At 37.2% G+C, this 12,699-nt stretch overlaps 1 protein-coding gene across 6 annotated transcripts in view; it reads left to right on the top strand.

The window, feature by feature from the left end:
• Window positions 1–12,699, top strand: part of FBXL4 (F-box and leucine rich repeat protein 4) — a 116,980-nt gene that overhangs the window by 37,612 nt on the left and 66,669 nt on the right. For all 6 annotated transcript variants that reach the window (XM_037894502.2, XM_037894505.2, XM_037894507.2 and 3 more), the window contains one exon: window positions 7,259–7,503. In XM_037894502.2, the coding sequence (XP_037750430.1) occupies window positions 7,259–7,503 (245 nt within the window). The remainder of the gene's footprint in view (window positions 1–7,258; window positions 7,504–12,699) is intronic.

Below are 12,699 nucleotides of genomic sequence, written 5' to 3'. Positions count from 1 at the left end.
AACACAGTCACCCCTGAGGGCCAATGTATAGACTCTAAAGGGCCAAGCTGGGCACCAGTGCATTATAGCTATTCTGGGAAGAACCTGGCTGAAAGGAATGACTGGGGATGGAGGAGATAAGAGAGGATGTAAGAGGAAAGTAGTGGAGATTGTGGGAAGGGGAGCAAGGAGGAGGGGCCAAAAGGGTTGAACTTTTAAAAGAAAATAGTTTTCCTTTCAGCTCACTTTGGTTTCTGTAGTTTTTCTTTTCATTTAAAGTTTTTAGTATTAAAATACAACATTCAGTGTAAAGCGGGTTCTTCATAATAATTGTGTGATATTCAAACTCTGGGCCCCATTCCTCACTGTTTCCTTATTATAATCAGCTCAGTATTCAATCTGAATTAATGGGGAAATAGCTGTTTTCCGGCCTAAAACGTTTTCAGGCTGTCACACAGAATAGTTTAGTTTTATATAAATATTTTGTTACTCCTAATATCTCAAATGCACAAAACCCAGGCAAAACATTTTATTGTTTTGAGTGTACTCTGGGACACAGACTGCCCCGGAAAATCTTGTCATGTATTATTGTGTTCATTATTTTTTTTGTCATTTAAAGAAAATACTTCTTAAACTAGGAAAAATGTGTTTAAAAATAGGTCTGTTTTAGAAAGGATGAGCAAACTGATTTGCAGTATACTAGTCTGTTGGATTAACAAAAGGCTTCTTTTGGTGGTCACATTCTTATCTAGGCCCTTAAAGGTATCAGCAAAGAAATGTTTTGGATCCATTTCTGTTGTGCCTACGAACTCCTGTCTCCTATTTGTGTGTCTCCATTTTTCTCTCCTTTCAGTGTACTGCTTTTACCTGTTTTTTACCCATTTTTTTTTAATATGTTGGGTTTCATGAATGCATTTATATGGTCTCTCAGGTATCAAGGACCTTTATGTTTGTGTGTGTCCAGCCCCTGATCCATCGAACACTTGCAGGGTTCACAGATTTGCTGCTACCAACCAAACAGAACATCCCAGCTTACCGGTTTCACCTCAGATCACATTTCTCTGCTTTACTTATATTTGATTTTACTATATACATATCTAAGTTTATTTAGCAAAGCACAGAGATTCCAGTAACAACAAGTAGAAGTATTGGAAACAAATGGTTACATATAAAATAAAATCACAGCATGCATTCTAGAGCCTAGACTTAATTAACAAGATACTCTCATGCCTTGTAGAGTATTGTACATCCAAAATCCATGTAGCACTTTATAGCCAGGTTATGTGTGGCCATCCTTTCAAGACAGTCCATTTGCCTCCTACGTGAAGGGTACATTGTGTTCCCTTGAACCCCAAGATATCTGAGAACAGTCCTTTTTCTTTATTAATAAACAGGACCCCTCCCTCTTGCTCTTTGTTTCCTCCTGCAAACTTCCTCTCTTGCAGATTTTGCAATCTCTCAGTTCACCTGACTTAATATGCAGATAGACCTATATTGTGAGACACATAATACACACATGACCAGACAGGGAAATAGGTATCGGTTACCTCTTGCCTGAAAATAACATTTCCAAGCTATTTCACCTCCTGGTGGTCTGCCTTAACTCCAACACCTTGAGAACATAATTTTTAGTATAAATACATAACTCTTTAAATATTATCCAGACACACATTTCTTCCACACACCCCCCGCCCTTTGTGTACTCCATTCTTTAACTCTAGAAAAGACACTGAAAATTTTGCAGTATGTCTTTTTCACGTCGGTCAAAGCCTGCATCCTGAGGCACATAGGTGATGGAAGTTGCTTGCTCAGTAAGAATGAAAGCCCACTCCACCTGAGTGGCTTTGGCAACTTGAGTAAAGAAAAACATCAGTGGACAAATTTTGCAAAGCAGTCAGTTGACACTCTCTCCACACATTTACTTCGCATTGAATGTATGTGCATTTGCTGATAAAACCTTTAGTCACATGGTACTTAGGGCTGTATATTCCCTCTTAAGGAGCCATTTGCTATAAGGATAGAGAGCTGGAATATACTGTTGCCCCTTCCTGTCTTTTTTTCATCAGTGCTTCTAGTACACACTTTTTTCCTGGTAGCTTGTCCATGCTCCCTTTTTCAGAGCTTAGGTGCTTGCTGACGTACTGCTGTAGCAGACCTGGTCATGGAGATGGAAAATTATAATGTCATTTACCTGATAATTTCTTTCTGGCAACACAGGCTCTCACCCAGAGGAACTTTGTTCTGAATAAGGAGCTAATGTAGAATCCAGAGTCTGTGCAAATTTGACTCAGTCTTGGAAAGGAAATTATTGGTTAAACGAAGTTGTAATTTGCTTTTGCTCAAATTAAAATGCTATTGCTGAATAAATTTACTGTAGATAAACACAGTACATTTAAGTATCAGAGGGGTAGCCGTGTTAGTCTGGATCTGTAAAAGCGGCAGAGTCCTGTAGCACCTTATGGACTAACAGATGTATTGGAGCATAAGCTTTCGTGGGTGAATACCCACTTCGTATCTGAGAAGTGGGTATTCACCCACGAAAGCTTATGCTCCAATACGTCTGTTAGTCTATAAGGTGCCACAGGACTCTGCCGCTTTTACAGTACATTTAGTGGTTACAGTATTGTTTAAAGATATATTCCAGGCATTGAAGAGTTAAACAGTCTAATGGGAAATTGGTTCTTACCTGTATGAACCAGTAGATTTTCATCAGCTCCAGGGAGTTCAGAAGACAAACACTAATGTGACTTGGCCCTCCAGCTAAGCCCCAAACACAGCTCCAACTGTTACCAAGTCTGATGAGCCAGGATACCTGACCACCACCGAAAGGGTGGTGGGGGGGAAAGGGTACAAAAAATAATGTAGGGATACATATAAAGGGGCGTATTGGTAGTTTATCATGATCGGCACCCAAAGTTTTAGTCCCATTTCCCCATAAGTTCCCTTACCTTTCTGGCAGGTCCACAATTTCCTTGGGAAGCAGTCCTACCTCTGACACCAAAATGTGAAAGTGAACTCTCAGGTGGGGGGAAAAAAGAAAATCCAGCTAGTTGACTCCAATTAACCAGTCCTCCCAGAGGATGCTGGCAGTGAGAGTGGCCAAGGGTTTTTATATAAGCCCAGACCTAGCTCATTCCATGGGGGAGAGAGCAGAGTCAACACCCAAGGAGACTGGGAGGCTGAAGGAGTGCCACGGGAAAAACAGCTCCAGAAAGGGGTAGGAGGAGAGACTATCACCTTGGGGAAAAGATTCTGAGTTTGGCTAGAGTTGAGGCATGCCTTCCTAGGAAACTGGACTTGCCGGAGAGGTAAGAGAAGTTATTGGGAAATGGGACTAAAGACTGGGTGTAGATGATGATAAAAGGCCTGTCTCAGGTTTTTAGTTTATAAGTATTCTTACATTCTCTCTGCTGTCCTTTTCCCCCTCGTCCTTTCTGGGGTGGTCACATCATTCTGGCTTACCAGCTTCGGTGACATTTGTAACTGCAGAATTTGAGACTTAGCCAGAGGGCCAAGTCATGTTAGTGATTGTCTGATGAACTCCCTGGGGTTGGTGAGAATCCGTCAGTTCATAACTTTATAAACACCCTGTGCCTTAATGGAGGAAGGGAAATGTTATTACTGTATTTCTGTAATCTTGTATATACATCTTGAGCTCATCGCAAACAACTGAGTTGCTGCAATGTGAGAACATGGGATATGATGACAAAATGGAGACGTAGGATAGATGATTATCTTTACTGTGTATAAAGAGTAACCTTTTCCTTTTTTTCTTTTTGAGTTTGTTCACTGATAATTCTTTAGAGCTGTGAGTGGAGACTTCCAAACTGGTGCTTTGAATGCAGGTTCAATATTTGAATGTTCATGCTGTTGTTCGGCATATATTGGTCTAATGAGTTATCCTCTTTAAAAGCAGGGTAGTCTGTACTTTTTCATTTTGGAAAAGAGAAAAAGTCCGATTTGTTATAATTTTTTTTCTGTCTTATCCTAAGAAAACAACTCTCTTTTTGTATTCTGTTTCCTTTCCGTTGAAATCATATATCGGTTTTAAATACCCTCTGTTGTTTTTCTTTGTAACAAAGATGGCAGCTGCCATAATTCTTCATCAGTGCATAGTAAAACAGTTTGAAGGAAACTCCACATGTCATGAGATTAGTTTTCAAAAGCAGATATTCAGTTCAGCTGCATTCTGGGAGTTGTCCTGAACACAGAATAGTATAGCACATCACATATTCATTATAGTATCAAATTGTACTTTATGCTAGGATACACACACACTCACAGAGCAGGTTTTTGACAGACAGCAGACTCTAGACTAGCAGTGATTAATGGTGGTTAGCCTGTAGGCTTAGGACCTGTTATTTGTTTAATCAAAAGTGAGCAAAAAGTATTTACATTTCAATGTCATAATCTTAGGCGTGGGCTACACGGGGGGAGGGGGCGGGGTTCAAACTAAGATATGCAACTTCAGCTACGCTATTCGTGTAGCTGAAGTCGAAGTATCTTAGTTCGACTTACCTGGCCATCCTCACGGCAGCGAGTTGAGCACGGTGGCTCCCCCGTTGACTCTGCTTACTCCTCCTGCCGAGGTGGAGTACAGGCATCGATTCGGGGATTGATTTATCGCATCTAGTTGAGAGGTGATAAATCGATCCCCGATAGATCGATCGGCGGGTAGTGAAGATGTACCCTAAGTGACAGTTCATTATCCTTTTTTTCATTTTAGATATTACAAAATACTCTAATTTTAGTAAATAAAATAAAATGTTGGGATTAACTTTTCTGGTTAAGAGACTGATGTAGTAAGAGATTTCATCTCAGGTGGTATAGAGTTAGTGTTCTGTCAGTTAGGAAATACTTTTAAAATAATTAGTTTAAAGGGACATTGGTGAGCTTTTCATAGTCTTGCCACTGTTTGTAGTGCTCAGTATTTTTTTCCATTTAGCCAAACTTTGATGTTCTCCATCTCCAGTTTCATTACAGTTGAAATTAATGTTAATTTATCAGAAATTATGTCAGCATAATTCTGGAAGTAGGTTTTGCTGACTTGTATTCCCTTTGTTGGTCAGCTTGCCTGTTCAACAGGAGAGCACTATAACTCACTAAAGATCTTAGATGAACAGTGGATATTTTACTGCAGTGGAAAAAAACTCGGAAGGAGTAGTGACTATTCAGAAAATATATATTTATGGTGGATTATAAAAAATGGAATAGGTGAAAGCTTACAAGCACTGCTATAATTTTAGTGAAAGCATATGTTTTAGAAGTATAATAGAAGCACACAAAGAACTTTGTTGAGCAACTGTAGCTCTAAGTGCATTTCTTAACAATGCAGAAATCAAGGAACTTTAGTTAAGCCAATATTAATGTCATGCTACCTCGACTCCCATGAAGTTATCATTCATATATCACAATACCTAGAAGCACTAACTCCTCAGCTGTGCAATATATTTCCTTGCTATTGCAACATGTAACCGACCACAAAATGCATGTTCAGTTCTTCACAGTCTCATTGAAATGCACAACCTAAACTCCAACCTCAGCTAGTTAAAAAGAGTTTCCCTGTAAACGTGTACTAGTGAAGTCTGTTGTTTGTACATGGAAGAACATTAAGACTGCAGTTAAAGTTGTGTGGTTGTAAGGAATTGAATGTGTGCACAAATTGTATTGTTTGTATGTTAGAAATTAAAGGACGTGTGAAGCCGAGATTGAGTTTGTGTTTATTATATCTGAGTACTGAATCTAGAGCAGGGTGGGAACCAGATGTTTCATTTTGCAGGGAATTTTGTGACTTAGAAATTTTTTCCATTCTGAAACAGAACACACAAAAGTATTGAAATGTCCTTTTAAATGAAAATCTAGTGGGGGGGGAGGGTGATTCATTTTGGGTTCATAGAAATATTTTGTTTTTACAAAATTGAAATGTTTCATTCCTATTTTGATTTGATTTTATAATATATAAAATTTAAAAAACTGAAATAAAAAAACATGTTCAGTAAAGGTTAAATGGAGCAAAACATTTATTTCAATTTTTGTTTTTAAGCAAACTTTTTTTGTCAGAACTGGCACATTGTTTCTAAATGTTTCGCATTCAACAAATCTGTGTTTAGAGGTCAATAAGTATTCTGTTGGAAAAAATTTTGACGGTCTCTAAATCATTTGCCTTTATGTGTTTGTGTGTGTTAATGTTGACTTAACTGGAGATTTCTTTAATTGTTAGTGGGTGTAATGATTGAATGTATTTTCTATCAATCTTTAATCTAACAAAAGTTTTTATGTAGTAGTTTTCCTTCTCTCCTCCCCCCCTTTTTAAATGATTATCCATATTTATATTTAGCCATGTTTACAAGTGGAACAAGGTAGGGAAAGCAAGAGTAATTGAAATAGGGCATTATAAGGTGTGTAGTAGGGCTGGGAAGGCAGATTGGGGAGTATTTTGGAGTCATGGCTGTTTGCTTTGGTACTAGCTAAAGAACTTGTGTTCAGAGTTACATCTGGCACAGGGAAGGGATGAACCCCAAGCACAAAGCAAGCACATGATTAATCTAGGTCTAGGAAAAAAGACTCAGAAAGTGGGAGTTGTACACTGGTCACATTTACTTAGTTGGACTTCAGCCAGAACCATGGGGCCTGGGAGGTGTAGGGCTGAGGCTGAAGCATAGTTGAATCTTACAGCAGGGAACAGAGGGCTAAATCCGCTGAAGATCAGGGAATGGGGAGATTGGAGCAGAGCAGGGGTCCTGGAACTATTTGTATAGTGGGGGTGCTGAGAGCCATTGAACCAAACTGTAAACCCTGTATATGACGGGAACCACTTTAACCGCGGGGGTGCGGCAGCACTCTTAGTTCCAGCACCTATGGAGCAGAGTCTAATTGTTGTCTGTTGCAAATGTGCTACTAGTTGAAAAACAAATGCAGGGAAGAAGAGAGAGGATGTCAATTCAGTGTCTGATCAACTCAAAGAGCAGACTGTGAAGGAAGCTATGTAAACATAGGGTTTACATTTATACAACTGTTTCAATTAGCTTGGGTAAGGAGCTTCTTAATAGTCAGAAAGCTTCTGTTTCTTTTGTATGCTGAACTGCTTTTTCTCTGTTGCTTAATGTTATTTAACTGATAAGGTGGTGATTTCTTATTTAATTGTTAATCTATGGTTTATTTGAGACACTACTTTAAATAAAAATATTAACTTTGTAATTACAGTATATTTTCTTACTGCTTGGCAAGTTTCCCTTCACATTGTGAATTCTGTGATCTGTTTTTTGTGTTTTTAATGTAGCTCATTCAGTTGATATTGAGTCACCTTACAGTACCAGACCTGTGTAGACTAGCACAGACTTGTAAGCTACTATATCAGCATTGCTGTGATCCTCTACAATACATTCACCTCAGTTTACAACCCTACTGGGCAAGGATAAATGACACATCTCTGGAATACCTACTGTCTCGCTGCACTCTCGTCCAGTGGCTGAATTTATCTTGGACAGGAAACAGGGGAGCCATATCTGTTTCTGGATTTAGCAGGTCAGTGCTCAAAATACTGAGATATTACAGCAGGCTCTGTTTTCTGAGATGCTGTTCAGTAGTTTTGTTATTAAATATTTAAAAGTCTTTAGACCTCATGCTTGTAGGAGAAGGCAGGCATGCAGCTTCTTTGTGTTTTACCATGAAGGGCAGGATTTTTTTGATGTAGGAAAACATTCACTTCAATACATTTTCCAGCTAAAACAATAAGAGATTGTATACAACTATAGAAGCCAGTTTAATGTGATAGATTAGATATATTTAATATATCTCATTTGCGCATGCCAAATGGTACATACAGAAAAAGTTTCTCTTAATAAGACCTCATGTTAACTTTCTTCTGTAATCTTGAGACTCCTATTGTAATTATGCTATAAAAAATCTTTCACAAATAATACATTCAAAATTGTCCTTGATATAGATGAAGCCATTAAATGTCAGTATTTTGGAATTGCTGTGATATTGAACTGATTATATTTCTCACTGTGTACTGTATGAAAGAGAACTGTCAAAAAGAGGTCCTGTAAATTACTAAAGCACAAACTCAGATATATTACTGAAGGTCTGCTTTCAGTGAATTGATAAATTTAGTTTAAACTCTAGTGACTAGCTCATGGACAGAGCTAGTAAGTGATGTATGGGATTATATTTTCAGATCATTCATTAGGCCAGGATCCAGCAAACTGCTTCATATTGGAGGTGAGTCCCTGAGCCTATGAAGAGTCTCACTGAAGTAAATGAGTCTCCGTGTGGGCAAATGAGTCAACCCATGTGGAGCAGCTTGCAGGAGTGGGACCCTAAGTAATCACTGGAGTGTAATGTAAATTAAAATATTTTCACATGCACCTTCATGCCAAACTGGAAAAAATGACTATGTACTGGTAGTAGTTCATTAAAAACAGCTAAATTGCAGGGACACTTTTCTGTACAACCACTATGTTCCTGGCTTGCTAACATGTATAATTCTCTGCTTTTTTGCTCATTTGCCTTAAACAGTATCTATCAGGGCACTTCACTGTAAACAGAAAATGACTTCTTTAAACAAAAGATAACCAGCAGATGAAAGCTGAACTTCCCTGATAAAACAGAAATGTTTAGTCTAATGTAACTTTTTTTCTGTATATTCTCTCCACTCATATATATTCATTTCTGGTACATTTTTGCAGTACTCCAAACCCTTTTCCCTTTCGGCGTACAAAATACACTGAAAATTCCTCTTTTTTTCTAAATATCATTCAAGATGCATGTCTCCTTATATGTAGATTTATAGGAAACAAGACATTACATAATTTAATATACAAAAGCATCTCCTAATGATGAATGTGCGGTTAGATACATTTGGTTTCTGCCGTCATATAGATTCTCAGTAGTGTCATTTCTATTAACTCAGCTTGTTGAAAACTAGAAGTGTGTGCAAGTTCAAGCTTATATAGATAAACAGTACAACTTTCATTTTTTTCATGTGCAGGACAGATTAACCTCTGAAAATCTAATGCATGATATTTAACTGTATTAGTTAGACATTGGTGTTATTGGTAGTGAAATAACTGCCCAAATTCAAAGGATTACAAACTCTGCAAAATAACAACATGGCATTATTGGTCTAGGATAGGGTTCATTTACTGATTGGCCCTTTTACTTGTCTATGGAAGTGATAGCTGCAGTGATTTCTAGTCAGCATTCCCAGAATAAACACTAAATATTCATAACTTGATTAATGAATAATCTGAATAAGCATAGCCTATTTATGTTCATAAGTGAACAAGATTTATTTAGAACAATTTTAAGAAAAAAGTGTTCTCTCAGACGATTGCTAAATGGTCTGTATTTTTAGGAGTTATGCAGAAAAAGTGCATGCAGCCAGTTGGGTTTTTGGGAGGTTTTTTTGGCCGAGGCTTGTTAGTCACGCATTTATACCAGACCCTTAAGAATCAGGACTAGTGAACTAAATTATTGGTTTTATTTAAATATACCATTTACGCAGGATTTTCACTCTTGAGTAAAAATGTACTATCTTTTATATGTTTTGGCCAGTTTTTTGAAAGATTTTACTGTGAGGACACATATCTTGAAGTGCTCTCTGTTTTATCTCTTTTGCTCTCTAGAGATGTCTTTCTGTTTTTATAAATAATTTTTAAAAGACAAAGTTTTCTGTTTCATCACTGGGCATTGACCGGTTTCTGTCATTTTATGGCACAGAGAAAGGGAAGTCTTTGCTTCCCATTTGGTTATTGCTAAATGAATTTGAGTGTGTTTTAAGGGAGCATAGATGGTAGAGGAGCTCTCATTTCTCATAGGCATTAGTGTGAATTCCTTTTGTAATATGGCCACTTCCTGGGTAAAGGTGGACCGTCCTGAGCAGAGGAAATTTATCAAGTGGCCTTTTAGCATTCCACACACAGCTTCACGTGCCTCCATTATCTGGATGTTGGACCTTCGTCTGATGCAGTTTAAAAATCATATTGTAAACAAATTACATTCTCTCTCAATTTTACTAATACTACCTCAGATAACTTAAAGTGAAATATATTTTAAAAATCAAATATTTTGCTAAGTGTGGGTGAAATTCTGGCCTCATTTCAGCCAGTGGCAAAACTCCCATCAGGGTGGATTTGATTTAAATCAAATTGATTTAAATCACTAGTCAGGAAGATTCGATTCAATCATGGATTTCTACATAAAAGTGCATGCTTGTTGGTTGTTTTAACCTTATTACATAGTCTTCACAACTCAGAGATAGATGTAGGTTTCATTTTTAGAAGGTACACACTATATATTTTTAAAGTGATTTATTTTGAAAACTTTTCAGATTAGTTTTACAGCTGTATCAGAAAATGAATGATTGGTTATTTTATTTACCAAAGGTAGTTGAAGCAGATATTTATGAAATCACTGGGAGGTGAACTATCTCCAATTCAACAGGTTAATCATTAATATTTGGAGGATTTTCTTGGTATGCTGTATTAGGAGGAGAACATCACCAGACAGACATTTAAATTGTTTTATTCAACTACATTATGTATTCTGGATTTTTTTTCTTCAACACCAAACATATAATATTTTAACAAAGCAAGCCTATGAATTTTTTAATTTAGTTAAACATTCAAGTTTTTTAAAATCAGGTTTATTTTTGTTAAAATTGCTTTTAACTAAAATAGTTAAATGAAATATTTAAAAAAAATTAAATCGACTTCATGTCATCTAGGTCAATATGAGAAACTTAAAATATTAGCTTCCACAGCTAACTCAGTCGTCTTCACCTTCATTTTCCTGTTCATAATCTGGAAAAGAAAAACAAGCTTTCCTGCTTTTTCAGGTCCCACACGATTTTCAGGTCCCCCCCTCAATTTAGAATGATTAGTTCAAAGGAAGAAAATATTCTTTCTGCACCGACAGAAGAAGCTGCTGCTGTTAAAAGTGAGATTATCACTTCAACACTCTCTGAATCCAAATGCTAAAGTGACTTCCACCAGTTCACTGGTGTGACTTTCTTTAAAACATCATCAGCAAACCTATTTCTTGAATGGTTCACCCTTAGCTCTGAAGTTTATTATAGTTAGCATTATGGAGGGATGATTGCTGGATGTCCATGTCATAGCCAACTCCTCTTCTTCAGCAGTTAAGGTCTGACCCTGGTACCAAGTATTGAGAATATTTGCAAGAAAATGAGCTGGAGATAGTGCTTGTCCCATTTGTTTTTTTAATACTTGTAATTTAACTCTGTCATTACATATTTCTCTTTTTAAGATCTCACTCAGTTCCTTCCAGATTTCAACAGCGTCAGCAATAGAAGAGCTATTTCCCTGCATTTTGTTCAAGGCTACAGAAATAGGCTTCAGGATACTCAGCATGTGTTCAACATTTCTCTTAAGCCCAATGTTGAGAACTTTGGCTGTGAGAGTGCCATCTATTTTTTCAGGATTTTGTTCACAAACTGTCATCAGATTAGGCCAGTTCTTGATATAGTGCTCAAAACAGTCCACTGCTGAGTTACAAAGCAGGTCTTGTGGGAGACTTAGTTTGTTTCCTCCCACTTTTTTCAGAGCAGCTGCTGCAAAGTTGTTGTTATGGAACTATTTTGCAACTTCAACAACATTAGGCTTATTTCTGAAACACTGAAGTCTTTGGCTAGGAGGTGCACTGCAACCGTATGTTATTAGCTTGGGACTCTCTTCTAAATAATTTTGTCTCATCTTGGATACATTTGCAGCATTGTCTGTGACCAAGCTTCATATTAGACATTTGAATTTTTTTTCACAGTTTGTTATAGCTTTTACTGCTGCTACTTGTAAGTGTTCTGCTGTGTGTGCATTTCCTGATGTCTCAATTGTTTCTGTAAGGAAGACATTCCCTTCTTCTGTTGTCCCACAAGCACATACAACAGGATCATTGTGGACATTGCTCCATGCATCAAGACTCAGGTTAATAATTTTACCGTCTAGACCTTTTGCACACTGCTCAATTCCTCTTTCATACACTTTATCCAGCAGTTTGCCTGCGACATCTGCTCTGTTGGGTGAACTGTATCCTGGTCTTAATGACTGAACCATGTTAATGAAGTGTGGGTTCAACTTCTCAATCATACAGAAAGGAGAGTTTGTTGCATAAACAAACCGGGAAATTTTTTCTTCAATTACCTCTTTTTGTAATCTGCTGGTTCTTATCACAAACTTGTCTATGGTTGTTTCTGGATGATGGAGATTTTTTTTTCTTTTTGCTACAGTTGATATACTGTGGCTATATGACATACATGATGTAACTGAAACACTATCATTGGCAGATAACTCTGAAACTATAGAAAATAACGGTGATCTTTGAAAGTGGATAGTCTTCAGAATCCTATATGTTGAGGATGGCTTCTCCCAAACAAAATAAGTCAATACAGTTATTTAGTTATGATTACCATACTGCTCATTTAGTATTACTCATTGCATTCATTGACACTCAGTAGTACTTTAAAAGTAAAATTGTAAAGGGAAGATCTGCCTATTTCAGCTATTTATTTTTTATCACAATTGCATCTAAAATGATAGAACCATAGAGTAACAACTATATTTTTTGCTCAAACATGAGAAGTCAAGAATAGTCCAGAAGGAAGACTGGCGGTCCTTAAGAAAGAAATATGAAATAAAAAGGTTTACCAACCTGAAGATCCTGCATGTTCAGACATGTTCCTTTCATCATCTTCAGTGCAGT

Source organism: Chelonia mydas, chromosome 3, assembly GCF_015237465.2.
Source record: "Chelonia mydas isolate rCheMyd1 chromosome 3, rCheMyd1.pri.v2, whole genome shotgun sequence".
Taxonomy (NCBI): Eukaryota; Metazoa; Chordata; order Testudines; family Cheloniidae; genus Chelonia; species Chelonia mydas.
The sequence above is the reverse complement of the archived record's forward strand: the minus strand, read 5'-3'. Positions and strand labels throughout refer to the sequence as shown.